This window comes from Eleutherodactylus coqui, chromosome 1 (assembly GCF_035609145.1).
Source record: "Eleutherodactylus coqui strain aEleCoq1 chromosome 1, aEleCoq1.hap1, whole genome shotgun sequence".
NCBI classification, from domain to species: domain Eukaryota; kingdom Metazoa; phylum Chordata; class Amphibia; order Anura; family Eleutherodactylidae; genus Eleutherodactylus; species Eleutherodactylus coqui.
Window position 1 is genome coordinate 112,677,618 of NC_089837.1, and position 19,743 is coordinate 112,697,360.

Below are 19,743 nucleotides of genomic sequence, written 5' to 3' on the forward strand. Positions count from 1 at the left end.
GGAGAGAAGAGAGTCTGCAGTGGAGACAGTGATACAATTGACATGTCGCAGTATTGAATTCTGCAGCTTGTGAAGGAGATTTTTGCAAATCTCGTCCACTTTGCTGCTTAGCATCAGGTTTAAAAATGCCTGCGAAATTTCCGTGACAATTCTTCCCCCTGTGAACCCAGCCTTAGGGCGCCTGCACACGAGCGAAAATTCCGCGGCGGGATTTACCGCGGAATTTCCGCGGCTGGAAGCCTGCATAGGATTGCGCAGAGCCCCGCACAGAAACGTCACTCACCCGCCGCCAGCTCTGGTCTGCGCATGCGCCGGCTGCCCTGCAAGCTGGCACATCAAACAGCTGGAGCCGCGGGCGAGTACGTGCTGGTCCCTGCAGGTGCACGGGTCGGGTCTGCCGCCGGTTGCGACCCGCCCACCTGCAGGCGGCCTTAGAGATGAGTGCTGCACTGTGATTAGATAAAAGTTGGAGCTTTATGTATAGATTCTATTTTCTCTACAATGTTATATGTTTTTACTTTCTGTGTTTTATGGCAGCTGATTATCAAATTACTTGTAATTAATGACCAGCACAACATGATGCATAATAAACTTCCAAAGACTGCATTGTTCCAGTACAGGTGTATACCTGATAGGTATCTGTCTCCCAATAATAAAGCCGACACAAAAATAATGCTGATCAATCCATTTACTGTTGTGATTTCTGCCCAGTGAAGAATACAGTAAGTGTAACAAAACTTGTTAGGAAGAATGAGAAAGAACATAATTGGCGATGTATTTGATGGCCAGTGTAGTTTCTTTACAGGTGGCTCGTATCTGAGACTCGGGGAGGAGGAAACCACGCTTGCCCGTGTCCCGCAGCTCAAAGGTGAAGGAGTATTGTATGCCTTGTGAATAAGCCCAGTCATCAGACGATCCAGAAGTGGGATCTAGGAGGTGCAAGTGTATTATTTTCATTGTATTAGATTCATTTGACTCATTAATTGTATTACTATATTATGTTGTATTTGTTACATCTTAGTTTGGCTTATTTTTATCTTTGCTTATAGAGGATCATTAGATTTTATGCTCACTGAACTTCACACAGCATATTAGTTCTACGTATGTCAGAAAGTATAGGTCATTTCTCATTAAAACGTCCTAACATCCCGCTGCCTAACCTGAAATGTCATTTCTTGTCTTCCTCACAAGCCCACCACCTTTCTTTAACCTTTGATTTGACTCTATTTTCCCCCTTATCCAGAATGTCTCCAAGTCTGTCTGTTTCAACATCTCCAAGATCTGATATCGCCTTCCTTGACCCCTCCTCCCCTAACATTTTAGTTCACACTAAGTTTAGCTGACATTTATTACTGAAATATTCTATCTCCTACCTGATTTTACATTAAAGGGCGTTTTCAAACTTTTATATTGATAAAGTATCCTTAGGATAAATCATCATTTTGAGATTTTTGGTGGTCTGAATCCTGCTGAAGGAAGAGGCAGCAACACTCAGTATGTTCAACCCTCGGACCCCCCACCTGTCCTTGTGGAAGAAATGGGGTTGTCCCTTTTGGGACGGGTGCTCCGCTTCTAGGTGGATTTAGTCTGAAGGGTTCAGAGTGCTCCACTCTGTTCATTCCCTCTCATTTGTGTTCGTCCTGCATCTAGCCACCAGTATAGCAAGTTTACAGGTTCGTTCATGCTGCCCTTGTACCAAGTAACTTCAGGTTTCCATTGGCAGTCCCGGACAAACGTAACAGTAACTCTTGACTAGATTTTCTGTGATCACATATACTTATTTCTTATTCTTATGTCTTTTTATTTCTTATTCCTCACTTTAATTTACTTTGTGCTTATTCTAAATAATACATTTCCTAAATCTTTAACTGTTAGACTGCATTGTTGGGCGCTGAAGTATTGGGTTCCCCTAACACAAGCATATTATCCTCGAATATTTCTTGCTGTATGTTGGCATTTTATATATAAAGCATGATAAGGATGTGTCCACAGTTCAACTTCACGTCTGAACCCAGTCACAGGTCTAAAGCTCAAACCAAGAGCATTATAGGGATCTATCATATTGTCAGGTTTGCTAGACCTACGGTCTGGTTGTGGCCATAATACGACTGCACAAATGAAGCCGTATTGCACTAGTGTGAAACTGGTGAATCTATCATACAATAACATAGAAATTAATTACTGAGGCCATGGACCTTTGCATTTCTTTCATATTTCACTTATTGCCGACTAAGAATAGAGAACTAAAATAAACTAAAACATTCATAAAAGTGAAAAGTATCAAAAAGTGGCATGCTTACAAATGGTAGATGCGGAGGGTCCGTAGACATATTTTGTTTTATAGAGGCTTGATAGTTCTGATATGGCCCCTTTAGATATTTCACCCTGGACAAAAGCAGAATATTTTACTGTAGTTTTCTTTTATATGTGTTTGTAATAAAAGTAAGAGTCAAATATTTTCAGAATATGTGTTTTATGATTCATTTACCACTCCGTACACCCACAGACACGGTCATGTCATTTAATGTCAGCCTATCTTCCAACTAAGTAGCGATAACTATCAGAAAAATCTTGTCTACTCCAATGATATCTTTCAGCAGGGGTTTTAGGGGTTTAGGTTTGAGGTCGTTCTATTTAGCCAGGCTGTGTGAAAAGATGCCGGGGATTTAGGCCAGATTCTGGGTGTGAGCCTGGCCGATACTCCTGCGTACATCGCATAATTGTATTACATATGACCGCGGAGGTACGCAGGCAGTCATGCGCAGTACAGGTTTTTTTTTTTTCTTGTTTGTATTTCCCATGCCGTCATTTAGCGATGACACAAGTATCCACAGCCGATAATTGCGTATGGGCTACGGGTTGCACTCATCTATTCACATCAACAGAGGCTGTGCACGTAGAATCTGAAATAGACCATGCTGTGATTTTTCTTCCACTAGCAGAATACGTAGTTTGAGCCTGCAGGTGTGAAGCAAAAATTCAAAACTACATGGCTTTTAATGTCCGTGGATTGTCCGCACAGACGACTATTGCAGAATCTGCCATTCAAGTCTGGTCTTGTGAAACCGGCCTCAGAGTTATCAAAAAATTGTGCTCCGACCCTTACAAAAATGTACAGTGTTACAAAATTAATTTCCACAGAATTTCAGGTTTAAAAATCCTTTGCTTTGTTTCCTGAAGAGAATATCGCTGTGCAACAGAAAATCACCATAAGCCCCTGTATACGATCAGACACATACAGAAGTACAGTAGAGGATCTCTATGGCAGCTATATTACAGCTACGTAGAAAACGGAGTTGTAATACTACTGTTTGCAGTTTGTAGAACTTCTGTACCAATATCAGCAGTGTACTATCTAGACATGTATTGCATTGTCAAGTATATGGTTTGTCCTCAGGGAGAGCACCTAGTGAGGAGACTTATAAGGCCATGCATGATCCTCTGGGAAATATAGGCAAATGGGAGGATGGAACAATACCTATAGAACTGCCACCTATTGGAAGACAGCATTCCTGTAAGTCAATGACAGGGAATATAAGCCAGAGTCTTCTCCATAAGGAAAAGAGAACCATATACAGATATATTTTAGGGGTTTTGCTTCTCATCAGTGTTAGTAGGTTGCTAGCTGGCTGGGTAAGAGGCCTGTGATGTGAGTTAAGAAGAGTACAGATTCTCCTTAGGGAGAGCACCTATTGAGGAGACTTATAAGATCTGTATGATCCTCTGGGAAATTTATGCAAATAGAAGGATGTCTCTACAACTGCTGACTATTAGAAGGCTTGCAGGATTGCTGCCTTCCAGTAGGTGGCGTTTGCAGAGTCATTTCTCCATCCTCCCATATGTGTTGTATTGTCAAATAATAGATAAGCAGATTATGTATGATATATATGTCCTCTCTGTATTCTGTAGATCACACTCCGCTTATGAAATTAATTATATTAACAGTTTACTTGCCAGCTCCTTTGAATTGGGTGCGAGTTCATACGTATAGGAGTAGGGATACAATATCATCTGCGAGAATGCATGAATACTGATGTACGCTTTGATTGATTTTAAGTGGCTGAGGATGAAGTTGGCTACATTCTTCGTTTCTTCCTCAGACTGTGCTGACTTTCCACAGTAGATCTCAGTGCAGGGTTCATCTGAGGATCCAATGTCTGCAAGGCACAAATGAGCTTTGGGTTAATATTTTGAATAATGTGATATATATATATATACATGAAACACATTAATCATTAAATATTTAGAACATCTAAGAGGTTATAAAAAAAAACTCCCAGGTTTATAGTAGTCTAATATTGCCTGGGGAATTTGTTAGATCTTTTTGTGTCACTTTTCATGATCAATTAATGAGGACTTGTCATGTCATGAGGTCCGCGGTGCCGGCATCATAGCTATACAGCTGCAGCCCAGTTGACTCTATTGCAACTTTTCTTCTCTTTCTATTCCCCCCTGTTACCTATACTGTGTTTCGTTAGATTCTGCTCTGGGCACTTTGAATCTGTCAATGGGCAGTCACCAATGCTCACTATTAATCAAATCTGACATCATCCATCTAAAGGTACTCGGAACCGGTTTTTGAGGGAAAGTGAAGTTCCATAAGACCTCCTGTATTGCTTCCCAGCTAAAGTAGAAACATAGATTAAATTTTGCTTTGGGCATCCTTCTGCCCTTACCTGTTTTTGTCCTATATGTCCGGAAGACAAAGGAGCATTTTACATTTTGGATATATTGGTATTTGGTATGTAAGACTTTATGCAGTTTCAAACTTACTATCTTTCATTCGAGAGGCAATGACTAAAAGTGTTCCTCATTGACTATACAAAAAGTTGAGATTCATGATATGAAGTGTATATTGGTCTCTTACCACACCATGACACATTAAAGTTCCTGTTGAGGTCCGTGCCAAAACAATCACTATCTTCGGCTGGTGAGCGATTCTTTCTCCACATACGATCCTATAACATATATTTACATTTCTTATTGATTTTATGTTAGCGTTGGTCAATGGCCATTGTGTGTGGGCTTTATGTTACTTATGACTAGATATTGTTACCTCTGTCCAGGTATAGACATAACCATCTATGTTAAGTACAGGGAGAATGTAGAAGGTCAAGTTTGTCAGTAGTTTCTTTATTTCTTCATTTTTGGAATATCCTGAAACAAGCTGAAGAGGAATCATTTATACAGTCATGAGTTCATATGGGCTCTTCCTAGATATATAAGAATAATGCAATGCATTATGTTGAAACTTCTAACATACATCAAATATATTTATCATCACCTTTAACGAGGCAAAATACTCAACTTTAAGGTGTAATGGGTCTACAATGGGTAGAAGGTTGATGAGATGATCTCCACTGTCTGTTCAAATTTGAGACAATTTTCTTTACTTTTACCTTTTTTCAAATATTTTTTTTAGATAGGTTTTCCATCAGTCAGAATCAATCAATTGCGATGAACATATTAATTGTCACTGACCATTATTTACAGTTAATATGTTAAGCGGTTATGAATTATAATTAAATTTATGACAATTTTAAAAATAATAGTCTCATAAACATCTGGCTCCAAGGATCCTGGGTCAGAGTATCACCAGAGTGGCTGCAAAACGTTATCTTCAAAAGAAACTGTGGATATTTGTTTGTTTCCAACCAGCAACCACGTCACTAGCTGCCTCCCTCTTTCTTGGTTTATACCCCCTGTACAAAGTTTGTTTGAATTCAAGAGACATTAGGGGCATTGAAATGGAGAAAGAGTTTTCTGCTTGCTCACAGCCAGTCCTTGCAGTGAGTAGTAGGAACCCCTGAGGGAGGACCCACGGTCTTGACTATTCTGTTGCTGCCGGGACATACATGAACCCCCCATTAAACCCCACAGACCCCTTTATAAGGACCCTGTCAGGGACCCTGAATGCCATCCAGGGCCCCCCATTACCTTTGCAGATACATACAAGGAACGCTGGCTTGCGTTAGAACAGGGAGAGAATGTCAAGGAAGTTAAGTATGAGAGTGACATCCCTGGACTCAGCCCTCAACTCCTATCAACTCATAACTTTAGTTTATGGGGCTTATAGGAGCTGACTGAGTCTCTGTGCTGACACAGCTAATAATGTGTTGATAGGAGCTTTGTTATTTGTTCTATATCTTGTGCTTTCCTTTCACCTAGTGGCCATTGTTATATATGTTTCGTAACCTGAAACTCTTGGGCCCCAATGGAAAACCTGTAACAGGGCCCCCAACTATAATGCTTTATTCATAGTACTGGGCTCCCTATATGGAGAAGAGAGGCCTTATGGGCCCCCTAAGGTTCCTGGGTCCGGGTGCAACTGCATCCCCTATAGTTACGCCAGTGGTTTCATGTACACTTGGTACTGTGAATTACCATAATGTCTTTCTAAATGTAACCCCTTGTGGTTCGTATGAGGTCATATCCAACCCCTGAGAAGTGGCATCCTGCTTTTGCACAAGATAGACATCACAGACGTGGAGAGAGGATTTTCCTTTGACTCTATTGGTTTCACTAATCAAGTTAAAGTGAAATAAACTTCCTGAAGTTTTACCATTGCATCTCCTTCCTGGAATCTCCATGTGCAGCTGGTTTGTCTAAAGTAAGCAAATAGATATTGAGTTAATCTATCTACCACTGCTTGTACAGAGTCCGCCCTCATGTACATCATTGGCAGAAGTGTCTCCTTAAGAAATCCCTTGTGATAACCACAAATTCTCCCTGCAGCGCCCTCTGTCTGTGGTTCTCCTATATGGCTCATAAGGGGTCCTATTTGTGATATCTATATCCTCTGATAGGGATTATCGAGGATTATAAAAGATGGTTCTGCCTTTTTTTCTTGGAACAGCCCCACACTTGGCCGTAGACTGTCTGCTAAAGCAGCTTGATAACAGGAACAGCCTGTGGACAGAAGTAGAAATCTTTCTGGAAAAAAGCAGACCTATTTTTTATTCATCTCAGACAATTTCTTTGGAAACCCCCTTATACAGAAAGGAGTATGTAGTGCATTAATGTGCAATATATGGGTCACAGCTCCTATGGATATTACTACTACTAATAATAATACTGACCTCTCTAACAAACCACTGACAGAAGGCAGGGGAAATCCATTCTCTGGCATGTATACCGCAATCCATGAAGATGGCCGGCCCTTCAGCATTTGATTGCCCAACCTTTCAAGAATAATAAAAGTATGAAGTATGATGTAAAAATATGCAAAAATAGAGTGCTACCGTGTTAGCCAGAAAAGCTATGTGATGTTAAAGACTTGTACAAAAAAGGCAAAAGTATTATAGAGGGGATACCCTTGGCTAAGCAGAAGTAGTCGGGGAGTATCAAATACAGTGGGGTTAATCTAATGAGTTAATGTTGGGTATTTCTGTTATTTTTTTTATTTTTTTTTATTGTAATAATTTTTATTGAGTTATAATATAATTTTACATAATCAGCATTGATAAAGAAAAAGTATACAGTACATTGTATTGTACATTTTGCAATAAACCTTAACGGAAAGATGGTTAACAGAGAAAATTTTAATACAACAGTGTACGTTTTTTGGCAGTTCTGTCTATGGGAGAAATACTGGTAAATATAGTATCTAAATCAACAATATATTCCAAGGCAGAGCACCGTGAGATATACATATTGTACTGAATTATATGAACTCTTTTATTACTGTAAGTTTTAAACAATAAACATTGAACATTAAACATGGCATCTACGAATGTGATATCTTATCAATGGTCATATTTGGATCTCCACAATTCCCACTGAGCTTCAAATAGTTTAGTCGTATTGTTACGAGTTGCTAGCCATCTCTCGCTAGCATATTGTTCTGCCAAGCGGTATTTGAACTCCTCTAACTCTGGGGGGTCTGGTTTCCTCCAATGCTTCGCGATTATAGTTTTAGCTGTCATTAGTGAGTGTGCAAGCAGAGGTCTTATTTGTCGTGGAAGATCTTCGAGGCCCACCAGTAGCAGAGCTAGTGTTGCTCTTCTAGGTATGTTGGTTGCAAGCGTATGTTCCAAGAAAATGAATATCTTGTCCCAGTACGGTTTTAATTTGGGGCAAGTCCAGAAAATGTGAGAAAGCGTTCCCTTCTGACCGCACTCTCTCCAACACAGGCCATCGCCTATCTTCGATCTATTGTAAATTAGAGAAGGGGTATAGTACCATCTTAATGATAGTTTGGTCTGGGTCTCTAGTATTCCCAAGCCTTTTATAGATTTGGAGGCTAGCGACAATGCTCTAGCCCATGAGTTTTCTGGTATGTCTGCTTTCAACTCTTTTTCCCAGCTTAACATAAATGATTTTTTTTTCAAGGATGTATTGTTGGTCATAATATCATAAAAAAATCTTGTTTCGGACTTACTTTTTAAGCCTACTGGGTTTATTTTGCTTATCAGTATTGTTGGAAGCGCAATTTTGTGTAATGATGTGTCTTTCAGGAAGGAGCTTATCTTTAAGTAATTAAAGATTTCACTTTTTGGAAGGTCGTACTTAAATTGTAGCTCATTAAAATTCTTGACCTTATTTGAGACCACAAGGTCTTCAATTTGCTTGATGCCCCTGACTGTCCAGGGTTTCAAGTCTATATCAGGCAAGTATAAGTATAGTATTTCTATGGGTAGAGCAGGTTTGCTCATGTTCTCTTCCGGCCCAATCTTGTCCGCTAGTTCTCTCCATAGGTCAATTGAGGTTTGCAAAGTTGCGGGTACCTCAGAAGTTTGTAGCTTTATTTTTTTTGGATGCATGTGTTTTTCGACTGAGATAGCATACATTATTGTCTGGCCAGAGATGTTTTTCAAAAAACCTCTCTCTATGGTGGGCCATCCCAAGTCACTACTGTTGGGTAATAACTGTTTAGTTTGATTCAGAATATTGGCCTTATAGTATGCATGTATGTTAGGTATATCCGCACCGCCATTTCTTCTGTGCAAGGAGAGAACTGATAGGGCCAGACGAGGTTTCTTTCCACTCCATATGAACATGTTAAGTTGTTTCTGAAGTTTATTCAAAGTGGGAATGGATATAAATATGGGCAGGACTCTAAAGTAATACAATATTAAAGGCAGGATTTTCATCTTGTAGGCCATGATCTTCCCAAACCATGTCAAATTTAATTTGGCAAGATGGTCTATTTCTTTTTGCGTTGTGCTTAATAATTTGGGATAGTTTTCATTTTCTATATTTTTGAGGAGTGGTGTCAAAACTATTCCCAAGTACGGGATATTTTTTTCTCGCCACACAAATGGAAATTCCGCTTGTATCTCCTCTCTCAGCTTTTTTGACAGGTTCATGCCTAATATGAGTGACTTGTCTACATTCAATTTATACATAGAGACCCTACTGAAGTGCTCCAGTGTCGCACAGGCAGACCTCAGTGATCCCAGGGGATGAGTCAATGTCAATATTACATCATCCGCGAACAATCCCAGTTTGTACTGCCTATGGTTCACCGGAACACCCCTCACATTCGGGTCAACACGGATCAGTTCCGCTAGAGGCTCTATAGCCATTGCATATAGTAGCGGGGATAATGGACACCCTTGTCTTGTACCGTTGGTTATTGACAGTGGGTCTGATAACACACCATCCACCAGGACCCTTGCGGTTGGAGAGGAATATAAAGCCTGGACAGCACCAGTGATTCTTTCTCCAAATCCGAATTTCTCCAGCGTTTTAAAGATGTATCCCCAATGAACCCTATCGAAGGCCTTTTCGGCATCTAATGTTAACATGATGGTTGGGGTTTGTGTTTTTTCTATCAAATGTAATAAATTTAGAATTTTCCGGGTGCTGTCCGAGGCCTGTCTCCCCTTCACAAATCCCATCTGATCCGAGTGGATTATATGTGGAAGTACATGAAGAATACGTTGTGCGAGGGTCTTGGCGTAAATTTTAATATCAGTATTTAACAGAGATATGGGTCTAAAGTTTTTTGGAGAGTTCGGTTCTTTCCCGGGTTTTGGTAACACTACAATCGTAGCCTGTAACATTTCTTAGGGGAAATTGCCTCTTTGCATGGCGACTTCAAACATGTTCGTCATGTATTCTGTTAATGGTTTTGGAAAATTTTTATAATACTCCGCCGAGTATCCATCTGGGCCAGGTGCTTTATTATTTTTTAATGAGTTTAACGTTTTGGATACTTCGGCGATAGAAATTGGTTCATCCATCATCTCCACCTGTTTTTGGTTTAAAGACGGTAGGTTCACCAACTTGAGAAAATTTTGTATTGAGATATTGTTTGGCTGGACCGTTTGGGCATCCTCTTTTAAGTTGTATAAACTGCTATAGTACGTCGAAAATGCATTTGCTATTTGCGTTGGGTGTGTCAATTTGGTTTTTGTGTTTTGGTGGCTCCAGATATAGGGGATGTTAGCTTTTATAGTTTTTTTCTTTAATAGGTTGGCCATCCATCTTGAGGGTCTATTTATTGAAGTGTACACGTTAGCTCTTTGAGCATTTACTTCTTTTTCAAAGTCTCCCAGCAGTTGCTTCCGAAGGTCTAGCCTTAGTTTATGCATATCGTCATGTGTTTTTTTAGAAGGGTTATTTTGGAGCTCTCTTTCTTTGAGGTGTAGATTCGTAAGTAGCTCGTCTATTTTTCTTGACTTGTCCTTTTTATATTTTGACCCCAGCTTAATCAGGATACCCCTTATGAACGCTTTATGGGCGTTCCATAGAATAATTGGGTCTATCTGTGGGGTATCATTAAATTTAAAAAATTCCGATATGGCTTCTTGAATTTCTTTCTTATACGACGGGATTGCCATCAAGTATACATTATTCCTCCATGTTTTATTTGATATATTAGGGCCATCTATTTTTAGCTGTACGGTTAGTGGGGCATGATCGGTCCATGTGGCAGTACCAATGTCTACCTTTGTAATTGATGAGAGTAATGGTTTCTCCACCAGACATAAATCTATTCTGGAGAAGGTCCTGTGTCTCGGCGAGTAGTACGAGTACTCTCTCGCCGAGGCGTTAAAGCATCTAAATGAATCGTAAAGCGCGTTCCTATATATCCAATTGTTCAATGTGGCATTTCTTTTAAGTGTGGGATTGGTAGTGTCTATGTCTTTGTCTGGGATTAAATTAAAGTCCCCAAGCATGAGTATTGGCCCTTGTGCAACTTTATTTGTCTTCTTTTTTAGTTTGTTGAGGAAGCTTATCTGTTTCGTGTTAGGGACATATGTGTTAACCAGGGTTATTTTTTGGTTTTTAAGGGTTCCTGTTAGAATTATAAAACGCCCCTTTGGGTCGCAGATTTGTTTTTCTATGGTGAACGATGTGCCCTCTTTAACCGCTATCATCACTCCCGCGTGTTTTTTCTGTGCGCATGCAAAGGGTATTTCTGTTATTATCGGATTGATAGCTAAATACAATATCCCTCTTTTAGCCATTGATCTCTTGTTTTTAATCCTGCTCTCAAATGCACAGTTTGCATAATTTAAAATGTTTCCATTATCGAAAATGTCCACTAACTAATAGTTTCATGCATAATACAGCAACTCAACTAGCTATACATTAAGTGTCGTCTGAGAATGGAGGAATCAAGACATGTCCTGGTAGTTGCTCTATTGATTGGAAAGGATAAATATTGAATAAAAGGAACAGAACATATTCCTAAAATGTTTCTATGGGTCCTGAAAGAAACATTAAAAGCAAGATTCTATTTTCTCCATTATTTAATATTGGACTTGTCAACTAAAAATATTTCCCTGAAAAATCATTGGTAAGGATAACCCTATGAATTTTCGTTTTTTCATAGTATGTAAGGCCGAAAAACCCACCTATGAGGTAGAAGCCAATTTTCCCCATTTAAGGGGAAAAAATTCCTTCCAGACTCCAATCTGGCAATCAGAATAATCTCAGATCAACAACGCTTCTGAAGTTATTAATGATTATAACGAGTAATATTCCAGTTCTTAAAAATTTTCATTTCAGAATCTAGGAAAGCTTGGTGGCAAACACTGTAAGGCCTCCCTCACACAGGGTGTTTGCAGAAACGCAGCGTTTTTCAACACTGCGTTTACTGCACATTCCGCCCTGTTTCAGCAGCGCTGGCATACTTTATGCCAGCGTTTTGGCTGCATTTTCAGCTCGGCTGAAAACGCAGCCAAGGATGCTGAAAAGAAAAAAAGAAAGCAATACTCACCTAGCCGCTGCGGTCTGGGTCGCGGCCGCCGGTCTCTGCCGCTGATCTGGGCTTCCCCTGCACTCCCAAGTCTATTGCCGTAGGCCAGGTTTGAGAACCCCGCCTCCAGCAATAGAGTGCTGTGATTGGTTGTCGGCGCGCTCGATGCCCAATCACAGCCCTTCATTAACTATCTCAGCCAATCAGCTCCGGCAAGCTCTGATTGGCTGAGACGGCAATAGACTTGGGAGTGTAGGGGAAGCCCGGATCAGCGGCAGAGACCAGCGGCCGCGACCCGGACTGCAGCGGCTAGGTGAGTATTACTTTCTTTTTTTCTATATCTAGCTATCTGCAACTGATTTTCGGGTAGGGCTTCTATTGCAAGCCCTCCCCCTGAAAATCTGTGAGCGGTTAACGCTGCCAAAAATGCAGCACCAAGTGTTGCCGCGTTTTCAGCAGTGCTGAAACCGCTGCCCATTCATTTTAATGGGCGACGCAGGGCTGAAAACGCCCCAGAATAGAACATGCATGGCTGTCAAAGCGCAGCGTTGGAAGGCGCTGCATTTTCAGCCCTGTGTGAACAGCCCCATTGAAATGAATGGGAGCCTTGTACAGCGTTTAGCGCTGGGCTGAAAAGGCAGCGCTAAACGCTGCACAAAACGCCCCGTGTGAGGGAGGCCTTAGAGCTGTAACTGTGGCCATATCAGCCATTTTCTGAAATTACCGAGAACACAACTTTAAAGGGTTCTTCTGGTTAGAAATTCACTTTTTAAATTTGGAGCCAAGTCACTTAACTCAATAAAACAAACGGGTACTTACCTTCTTAAACCCTGGAAATCCAGCGCTGCAGCCGCGATTCTCCCACTATCTGTTGAAAGCAGAAGTCAGCTGACCACTGCCTGCTAGTCAGAGGCTGCAGCGCCACTGCCTCTTCTCCTGGCATCAGCACTCACATCCTGGGCCCCTTGATGCCAGGAGTTTGTAATGGTGTAGCTGAAGCATTTAATTGGCAGGCAACACTCACCTGCCTTCCACTGTCAACAGAGATCTGGAGAACCGCGGCTGCAATGTTGGATCTTTAGGGCTAAAGAGGGTAAGTACCCGTTTGTTTTATTGTTTTAATTGATTTGGCTCTAAATTTAGAAAGTGAATTTCTAACTGGGCAGCCCCTTTAAAGAACAGTATGAGATGAACTAAATTTACTGGTAGTTGTTACCTTTTTAAATGTTCATATAAGGTTATTGGCATGTTAAGAAGAAACCACATTTTTTGCTTTCTCACCCTAAGAACAGTCATTGGTCGGCCTTCATAGGTGTTACCGATATCAATAAGACTGACAAGATCGGAATGTTCACTAGCCATCTTGCTGGCCCAATCAGTAATCTACGATCAAATGAAAGAAATGTATCCAGCATCATTAAAGGAAGCTATACAAATAAAACCTAATACTTTTATATTATAATGCTTGCCTCTTGCTTTGTGGTTTTAGCCTAAATCTGCACAAAATAACTAAATTGTTTGCCAATAATCATCCAAATGCCAAATAAGAAGTATCTTTTCTTAAAAAACATTTTAATTTTATTTTCCAAAAGAAAAGAACATAAAAAACAATTGACAAAAAAGAATTATATCAAAAAGTTTCAGGAAGAATAAAACACCATCACTCAGGAAAAGAAAATCTACATTGCGTCACTGTGCAGCGCATTTATAGCAACTTGGCATATTGTATGGCGATGTGCTTTTTGGGACATATCATAGTTCAAGCATGGAGCATGTACATATTCCAGGAGAGAAAAAAAGAAGAAAAAGAAAAACTCAAGTAAAACTCAATAAAATCAAAAGGAAACAAAAATATCAATAGATTCCAAAATAATAGCTATACCGTCTATCTTTTGCTCATCGTATGGTCAAGAAGCTTTGTCCATAAGTGTTTGCCATCCAATGGTAGAATTGTTTAAACGTTATGTATAAGTATATTAAACTGCATAAGTGGTTGGCTTGTCTTTTTGTTTTTAATTCAATGCATTACAGTATAGGGGAAATTTACTACGCCCGGCATTTCCTGCACTTGGCTTAGTAAGATTTTCCCCAGGACATGGTGCACTGAATACATGAAGAGGCACACACCTCTTCATGTATTCTGCGCATTTCCTGCGCATCTCCGGTCCGACCTGGCATACATTTCTAGTATAATTTACGCCAGTTTCTGGAATAAATTACAGATAAATCTGTTGATCTGGGGAAGCCACATCTCCAACTGAAAAGCCCCATCCAATTTTTGGAAACATGTCAAGGATGGTGGAGCATGAAGAAAAGTCGCAACTTTTGAGCAAACACCTGCTTGAGCAAACATTTGTGACGTTTTTACACCCCAGACTGGTGTAAAAGAGTTTACAATTGTACCCTTATGTCTTTACATTTTTAGTGGGCCCTGAGGCTGTCTGCATAATACTACTCAGAGTATAAGAAGGGTTTTTTGAATTCTACTATCTTCTGTCTAGAAATATGTGAAATAAGAAAGGCTTTCCACTTTAAAAAATTCTGTCAGCAGTTTAATGCTGCCTGAACGACAGGCAGCATGAACCCAAGACGGGGGGTGCCTGTTGACCCCGTGAGTGTGGCACTTCAGAATAAAAGCATTTTGTAGTGTATTTATTCTGAAACACTGCAGCATTTCAGAATAAAACACCCACAAGGGGCAACAGGCAGTTCATGTTTCCCATGCTTTGGGCATCATAAACCTGATAACAGAATCTCTTTAATGAAAAAGTATTTGTTCCTCTTTCTTTATGTTTTTCAGTGTCAATTAAACATTGAAAATAAAGTTTTAGTTTGTAAATGAGCATTGAGATTGTGGGCATTTTTGGAGATAATTTTTGGTTGAGAATGCAGACAATGCAGTTCTGTGATACCCTGTTTCCCCAAAATAAAACAGGGTCTTATATTAATTTTTGCTCCAAAAGCTTTTCCTTTTTAAATGTATAGCTACCAGGACACTATTTAAATTGACTTTTTTACTAACTGTAACTTGGGTGTTTTTGGAGTAAGTCATATATTTCAAGAATTCTCAAAAATCCTGAAAAATCATACTAGGGCTTGTTTTCGGGGTAGGTCTTATTTTCAGGGAAACAAGGGTAGGTTCTCTCAGGGCCAGGTAGAGGTATAGTGAAATCATTCGGCGCCAACCTCTAGATATCGTCAAATGGAGTCTTAACAGCCTCCTTATCAATTTTTTAAGAAGCCATCTTTGCGGCCTGTGATTTTAGTCTAATGAAAACATCAATATTACAGTCCAAAATGACCGTGTCAGAAGAATAAACCAGCAGGGATTTTAATCCTTGGTATGCCATCTAGACCAGGGTTTCTCAAACATTTTTTAGTAGGCCTCACTAACCAGAACATGACAACACCCAAGTTTTACCAGAGCGTAAAGTCCGCGGCAAAATCAAAATAATCATCAATGTATCCTTTAATTATTCTTCCAAGTATAACAGTAAAATGAGCGCAATAAATAAAATTCCATGTAAAGCTATGGACTTGTCAGATTTATATTTTGTGTTGTGTCACAATCAAAACTGTACAGGATACAATTTACAAAAACAACAACCCAAAAAAAAAACAGCAACAGACTTCTACAAATGTGTTACAGTTCCTTACCGTATCCCAATCATTGTACTTGTTATATTTATGCTTCTGAGATTTCCGAAGCCTAGAGTTGTCCAACTGGGCTTCAATCCCTGCTTGGAGGTCATGGAATAAAACTCTAATAGAATGGAATAGGTGATATATGTTACATTTGCTAGTATCATTGTTTCATTTGCTCCCTTTAATTGCATTCAAGACAAAATATATTTTTTCACACAAGTGCAAACTTTCTACATCACAATTTTGAAACTGGAGGGGATGAAGACAAATAATTTACTAATAATGCCTAATCTTTTAGTAGGTACAGGCGTAGCAAAGTTTAACTTGACAGTGAAAACTTTCGGCAAAAAGTTTTCTTATCTCAATGCATTAAAAAGCTATAATTACCATATCCCAACACTACATAAGCCATTGTAAAACAACTGAAAGGGCAAATGAACTGTGGTACCAAAAGTAATCTTAACAAGTTAAGAAGAGTGAAGTCAAACTTTGCTACATGTCATCATAAGGTCTAGATTATAAGGAGGTCAAAAGGACCTCTTGTATGACCAGGTATTTCCTGAGAGCTGAAACCAGACGTGGGCTTATGTTTGTTTACCTAGTCATATTGCAGTATATAAGGATTCCACCCTGTAGCAGGTATATAAAGTCCAGTATTCTTTTTTGTAAGCTGGTAAAGCTATGCACATAAGCAGATGAGAAACATATTACATTACCAACGCTTTATCATTCAGCTCTCTTGGACTAAATACTGATATGCGGAAGATTTAAGAGTGAGAATGCATATACTGCTCTGTTTACAACCCCTTTTTCAATAATGTATTTATTAGCAAATAGGAAAACTTTATTTAGGCAAACACAAACTTGTGCTTTGTACATATAGGTCTCATTTAGGTCAAATGCTACTTTTAGGACAATTTGTATTAATTTGTGCAACATACAAAAATTTCTGATATGTTCCCCTCGCCGTTAATGTATGAGCCCTGCCCCCAAACCACGCTGCCTAACTTCCCTTATCAGGCATGCACAAGAAGTGCACCAACACACTACTATGCAGGCAGCTGGTAGAAACCCCAGTCTCTGGAGCCCTGACCGAACCATCAATGCCTTCACCAGCAGTGTGGGAGAATAGTCCAGGTGTTACCCCATTCCATGTATGATATTCAGCATCTATCAGTATGGGATGCAAATATTTTTTTGGGAGCCCAGTGTATATATACATATTGTAGATGGGCAGTAGCAAGAGTGGCCTGCAGGCGGGTTAGATAGGCAGTCTGACACCTACTAGGAAGTAGAGAAAGGTTAACACCTGCTGGGTGTGGCAGGAAGCAAGATAAAAGTCTGTTCCTGTCACACTCAGAAGGAGAGCTATAGCCCAGTGGGGCTGGGAATGCTAACCATAAAGGCTGTAGGAGCAGCCAACAGGACCCTAAGCCTGAGGTCCATTGCGGACCAGTTTTGGAGAACCGTCATGCCGGTCTGATAGAGGAAGATGCCCTCTAGACACCCCAGGTGGGATAGTGACGGTGACCCTGTGAGTTGTGAACCCTTCATTATAGACTTTTGTGTGATATGCTGTTTATGCTGTCTACGTTGTGCTGACAAATAAATGCTGGCAGGCACCAGATTTATAAGAAATCACAGTCTCCTGGAGTATTTCAACATTTCCGGACCGAAAGGTCAGCAATCGAAAGGCGAGAGAAACCCCCTTGCCACAAAATATATATATATATATATATATATATATATATGTATATCATATATTAATAAGTAAAATAACTGACAAATGCATAATGTCACCTACTCATAATGTACCGTATTCTGCTTCAGAAGGTGAAGGATGGTTTCAGTGTGATTGGCATGAATATGGAAATCCACAGTCATCTTTGGTGCTATTCTTGATGATGAATCTGGGCGCCAAAAATCAAGCTTAAGAGAAGTACAACAAGGTTATTACTGCAGACTGTAAAAATGTAGCTAATGTAATATTTTAAGTAGTTAATGGAGGTAATAAGGTGGTCTGATCAAGGCCAAAATGGCAATCAGCTAATTGTCATGGATTCAGCTTTAACCCCCATAATCATTTTTCATTATCAGGGGAATCCTCTGCAGGAAAAACATAGTGTAGGATGTGCTCACATGTGGTGGAATTGATGTGGACTTTCCAGAGGAAAATCCACACCAAAATCCTCATCAAAATCTGCAGAGTGGATTTTGATGTGGATCGGCAGCAGTCGTCACCCCTTCAGCTGAAAGGGTCAAATCTGCTGTTAATCTGTGGCAAAATCAGCGCCAAATGGTGTGGATGTCAATGAAGATGTTGGTGCAGATCCGCAGCAAAATCTGGCAGGTATGAACACACCCATACTGTAGCATTACACGTAGTGATGGGAAAACTTTTGTAAAGTTTAGTTTGACTAGTTTGTTTAATTTTTGCAAAAAGTTATGTTTGGTCCAAATTAGTTTGAATCGGAAGTTTACATAACTTATATCAGGTGAGCATATATAATTATATATAGAAAATACCCAGGTTATACCAGCATACTCCATATTACTATATACAGGAGATGTCTAACTTATACCAGATGTACATACTGTATATAATTATATACAGAAGATACCCAGGTTGTACTACCATGCTCCATTTTACTATATACAGGAAATGGTTGATATTACAATATACAGTGAGATGTATAACTTATACCAGTTGTACATATATAATAATATACAAGAGATACTCAGATTACACCAGCATGGTCCATATCACTGTACACAAGATGTATAACACATACCAGCTGTACATATATAATTATATACTGGAGATATTGTAGTTACACCAGCATGCTCCATATTACTATATACAGGGAAATGTATATAAACTGATAGACTGAAGTAGTAAGCAATCACAACTGCCGTTTCTCAGTGGTAGGGAGGTCCGTGCCGGGGGAGTCTGGAACTTGGAATTGGCTGCTGACTGCCCTGGGTAACAGCCCTCCCATCCCTGAGCATCACCCAGAGTTGTCCCATGGTGGTGTAGCAGCATATAGTGGGGGTCCGTGGGCCCCCATTCGCTAAGGGGCTGGGTCACAACTGTGACCCCTAGCAGTACGCCAGTGCCTATGCAATAAGTTATCTGCAAGGATGGCATTGTAAATACAGTTCACGTGCATTGCCTCAACCTTTCATGACCAATGCCATAAATTTCCATTGGAACCATCACTTGGATTTAATAACATAGCCACAGTTGCACATTGTGTACATGAGATGTACACAGTCATGTTGCTGAGTTTAAACTAGAAATGTAGTGTTCTTGAATATTCCTGAAATGACCTGTCAGCAGAGAACACTTGTCAATATGAATACTTACGTTAAATGTCTTGTCCATACTTTTAATAAGTTTGACATGTTCTTCTGTCTCCAGCTGAACCTGGATCACCTTGTGCCTGGAATGAATATTGCAGATTACAATCTAAAGACTTACCAGGAGAACTTACTTATAGATTACCATACAGAAATACAAAAGTTACCCATGAAACTTCAAACATGATGCCAAACAGACAGTAAAGGCAGAAAAGCAAATCCACGGCAACCCCATTGTTCTCAGGCTGGTTATTCAGTTGGTTTGAGCACAGACTTCTCCTTTTTGTAGATAATGTTGTCTGATTGCGTTGTCCCTCCTCCCCACGTCTGTCTTATTACTCTGTGGAAAAGATATTTTAGTTGTATGTAGATAAAGTGTCAACTTTTTGTACATCAAAAGTTCTACAACTTATTTAAGCACTTGTGTTTCAATTTCTCACCGTTTGCAAGAACTTTGTTTGCTGTCAGTGAATGAGAACATACTTTTACTTACATATATGTGAATGATTTTAATCAGACAGTTTTTTGTAATGCCAGAAGCACACTTACCAGTTGTGCGAATTGTGCCTGAGAGGTTCGGGTGCAAC

General features: G+C 39.8%; 1 protein-coding gene across 1 annotated transcript; it reads right to left on the reverse strand.

Annotated features, from left to right (window-relative positions):
- Positions 1 to 678: 678 nt before the first annotated feature.
- On the reverse strand, positions 679 to 19,435 carry LOC136610340 (carboxypeptidase B-like). The gene is made up of 11 exons (XM_066589576.1): positions 19,324 to 19,435; positions 19,164 to 19,239; positions 17,601 to 17,725; positions 15,809 to 15,914; positions 13,433 to 13,534; positions 7,080 to 7,181; positions 5,057 to 5,167; positions 4,868 to 4,958; positions 3,955 to 4,157; positions 2,301 to 2,385; positions 679 to 929 (listed from the first exon to the last, which is right to left on the reverse strand). The coding sequence occupies exons 1-11, from the start codon at positions 19,389 to 19,391 to the stop codon at positions 742 to 744; spliced, it is 1,257 nt and encodes a 418-aa protein (XP_066445673.1). The 5' UTR covers positions 19,392 to 19,435; the 3' UTR covers positions 679 to 741.
- Positions 19,436 to 19,743: the final 308 nt, after the last annotated feature.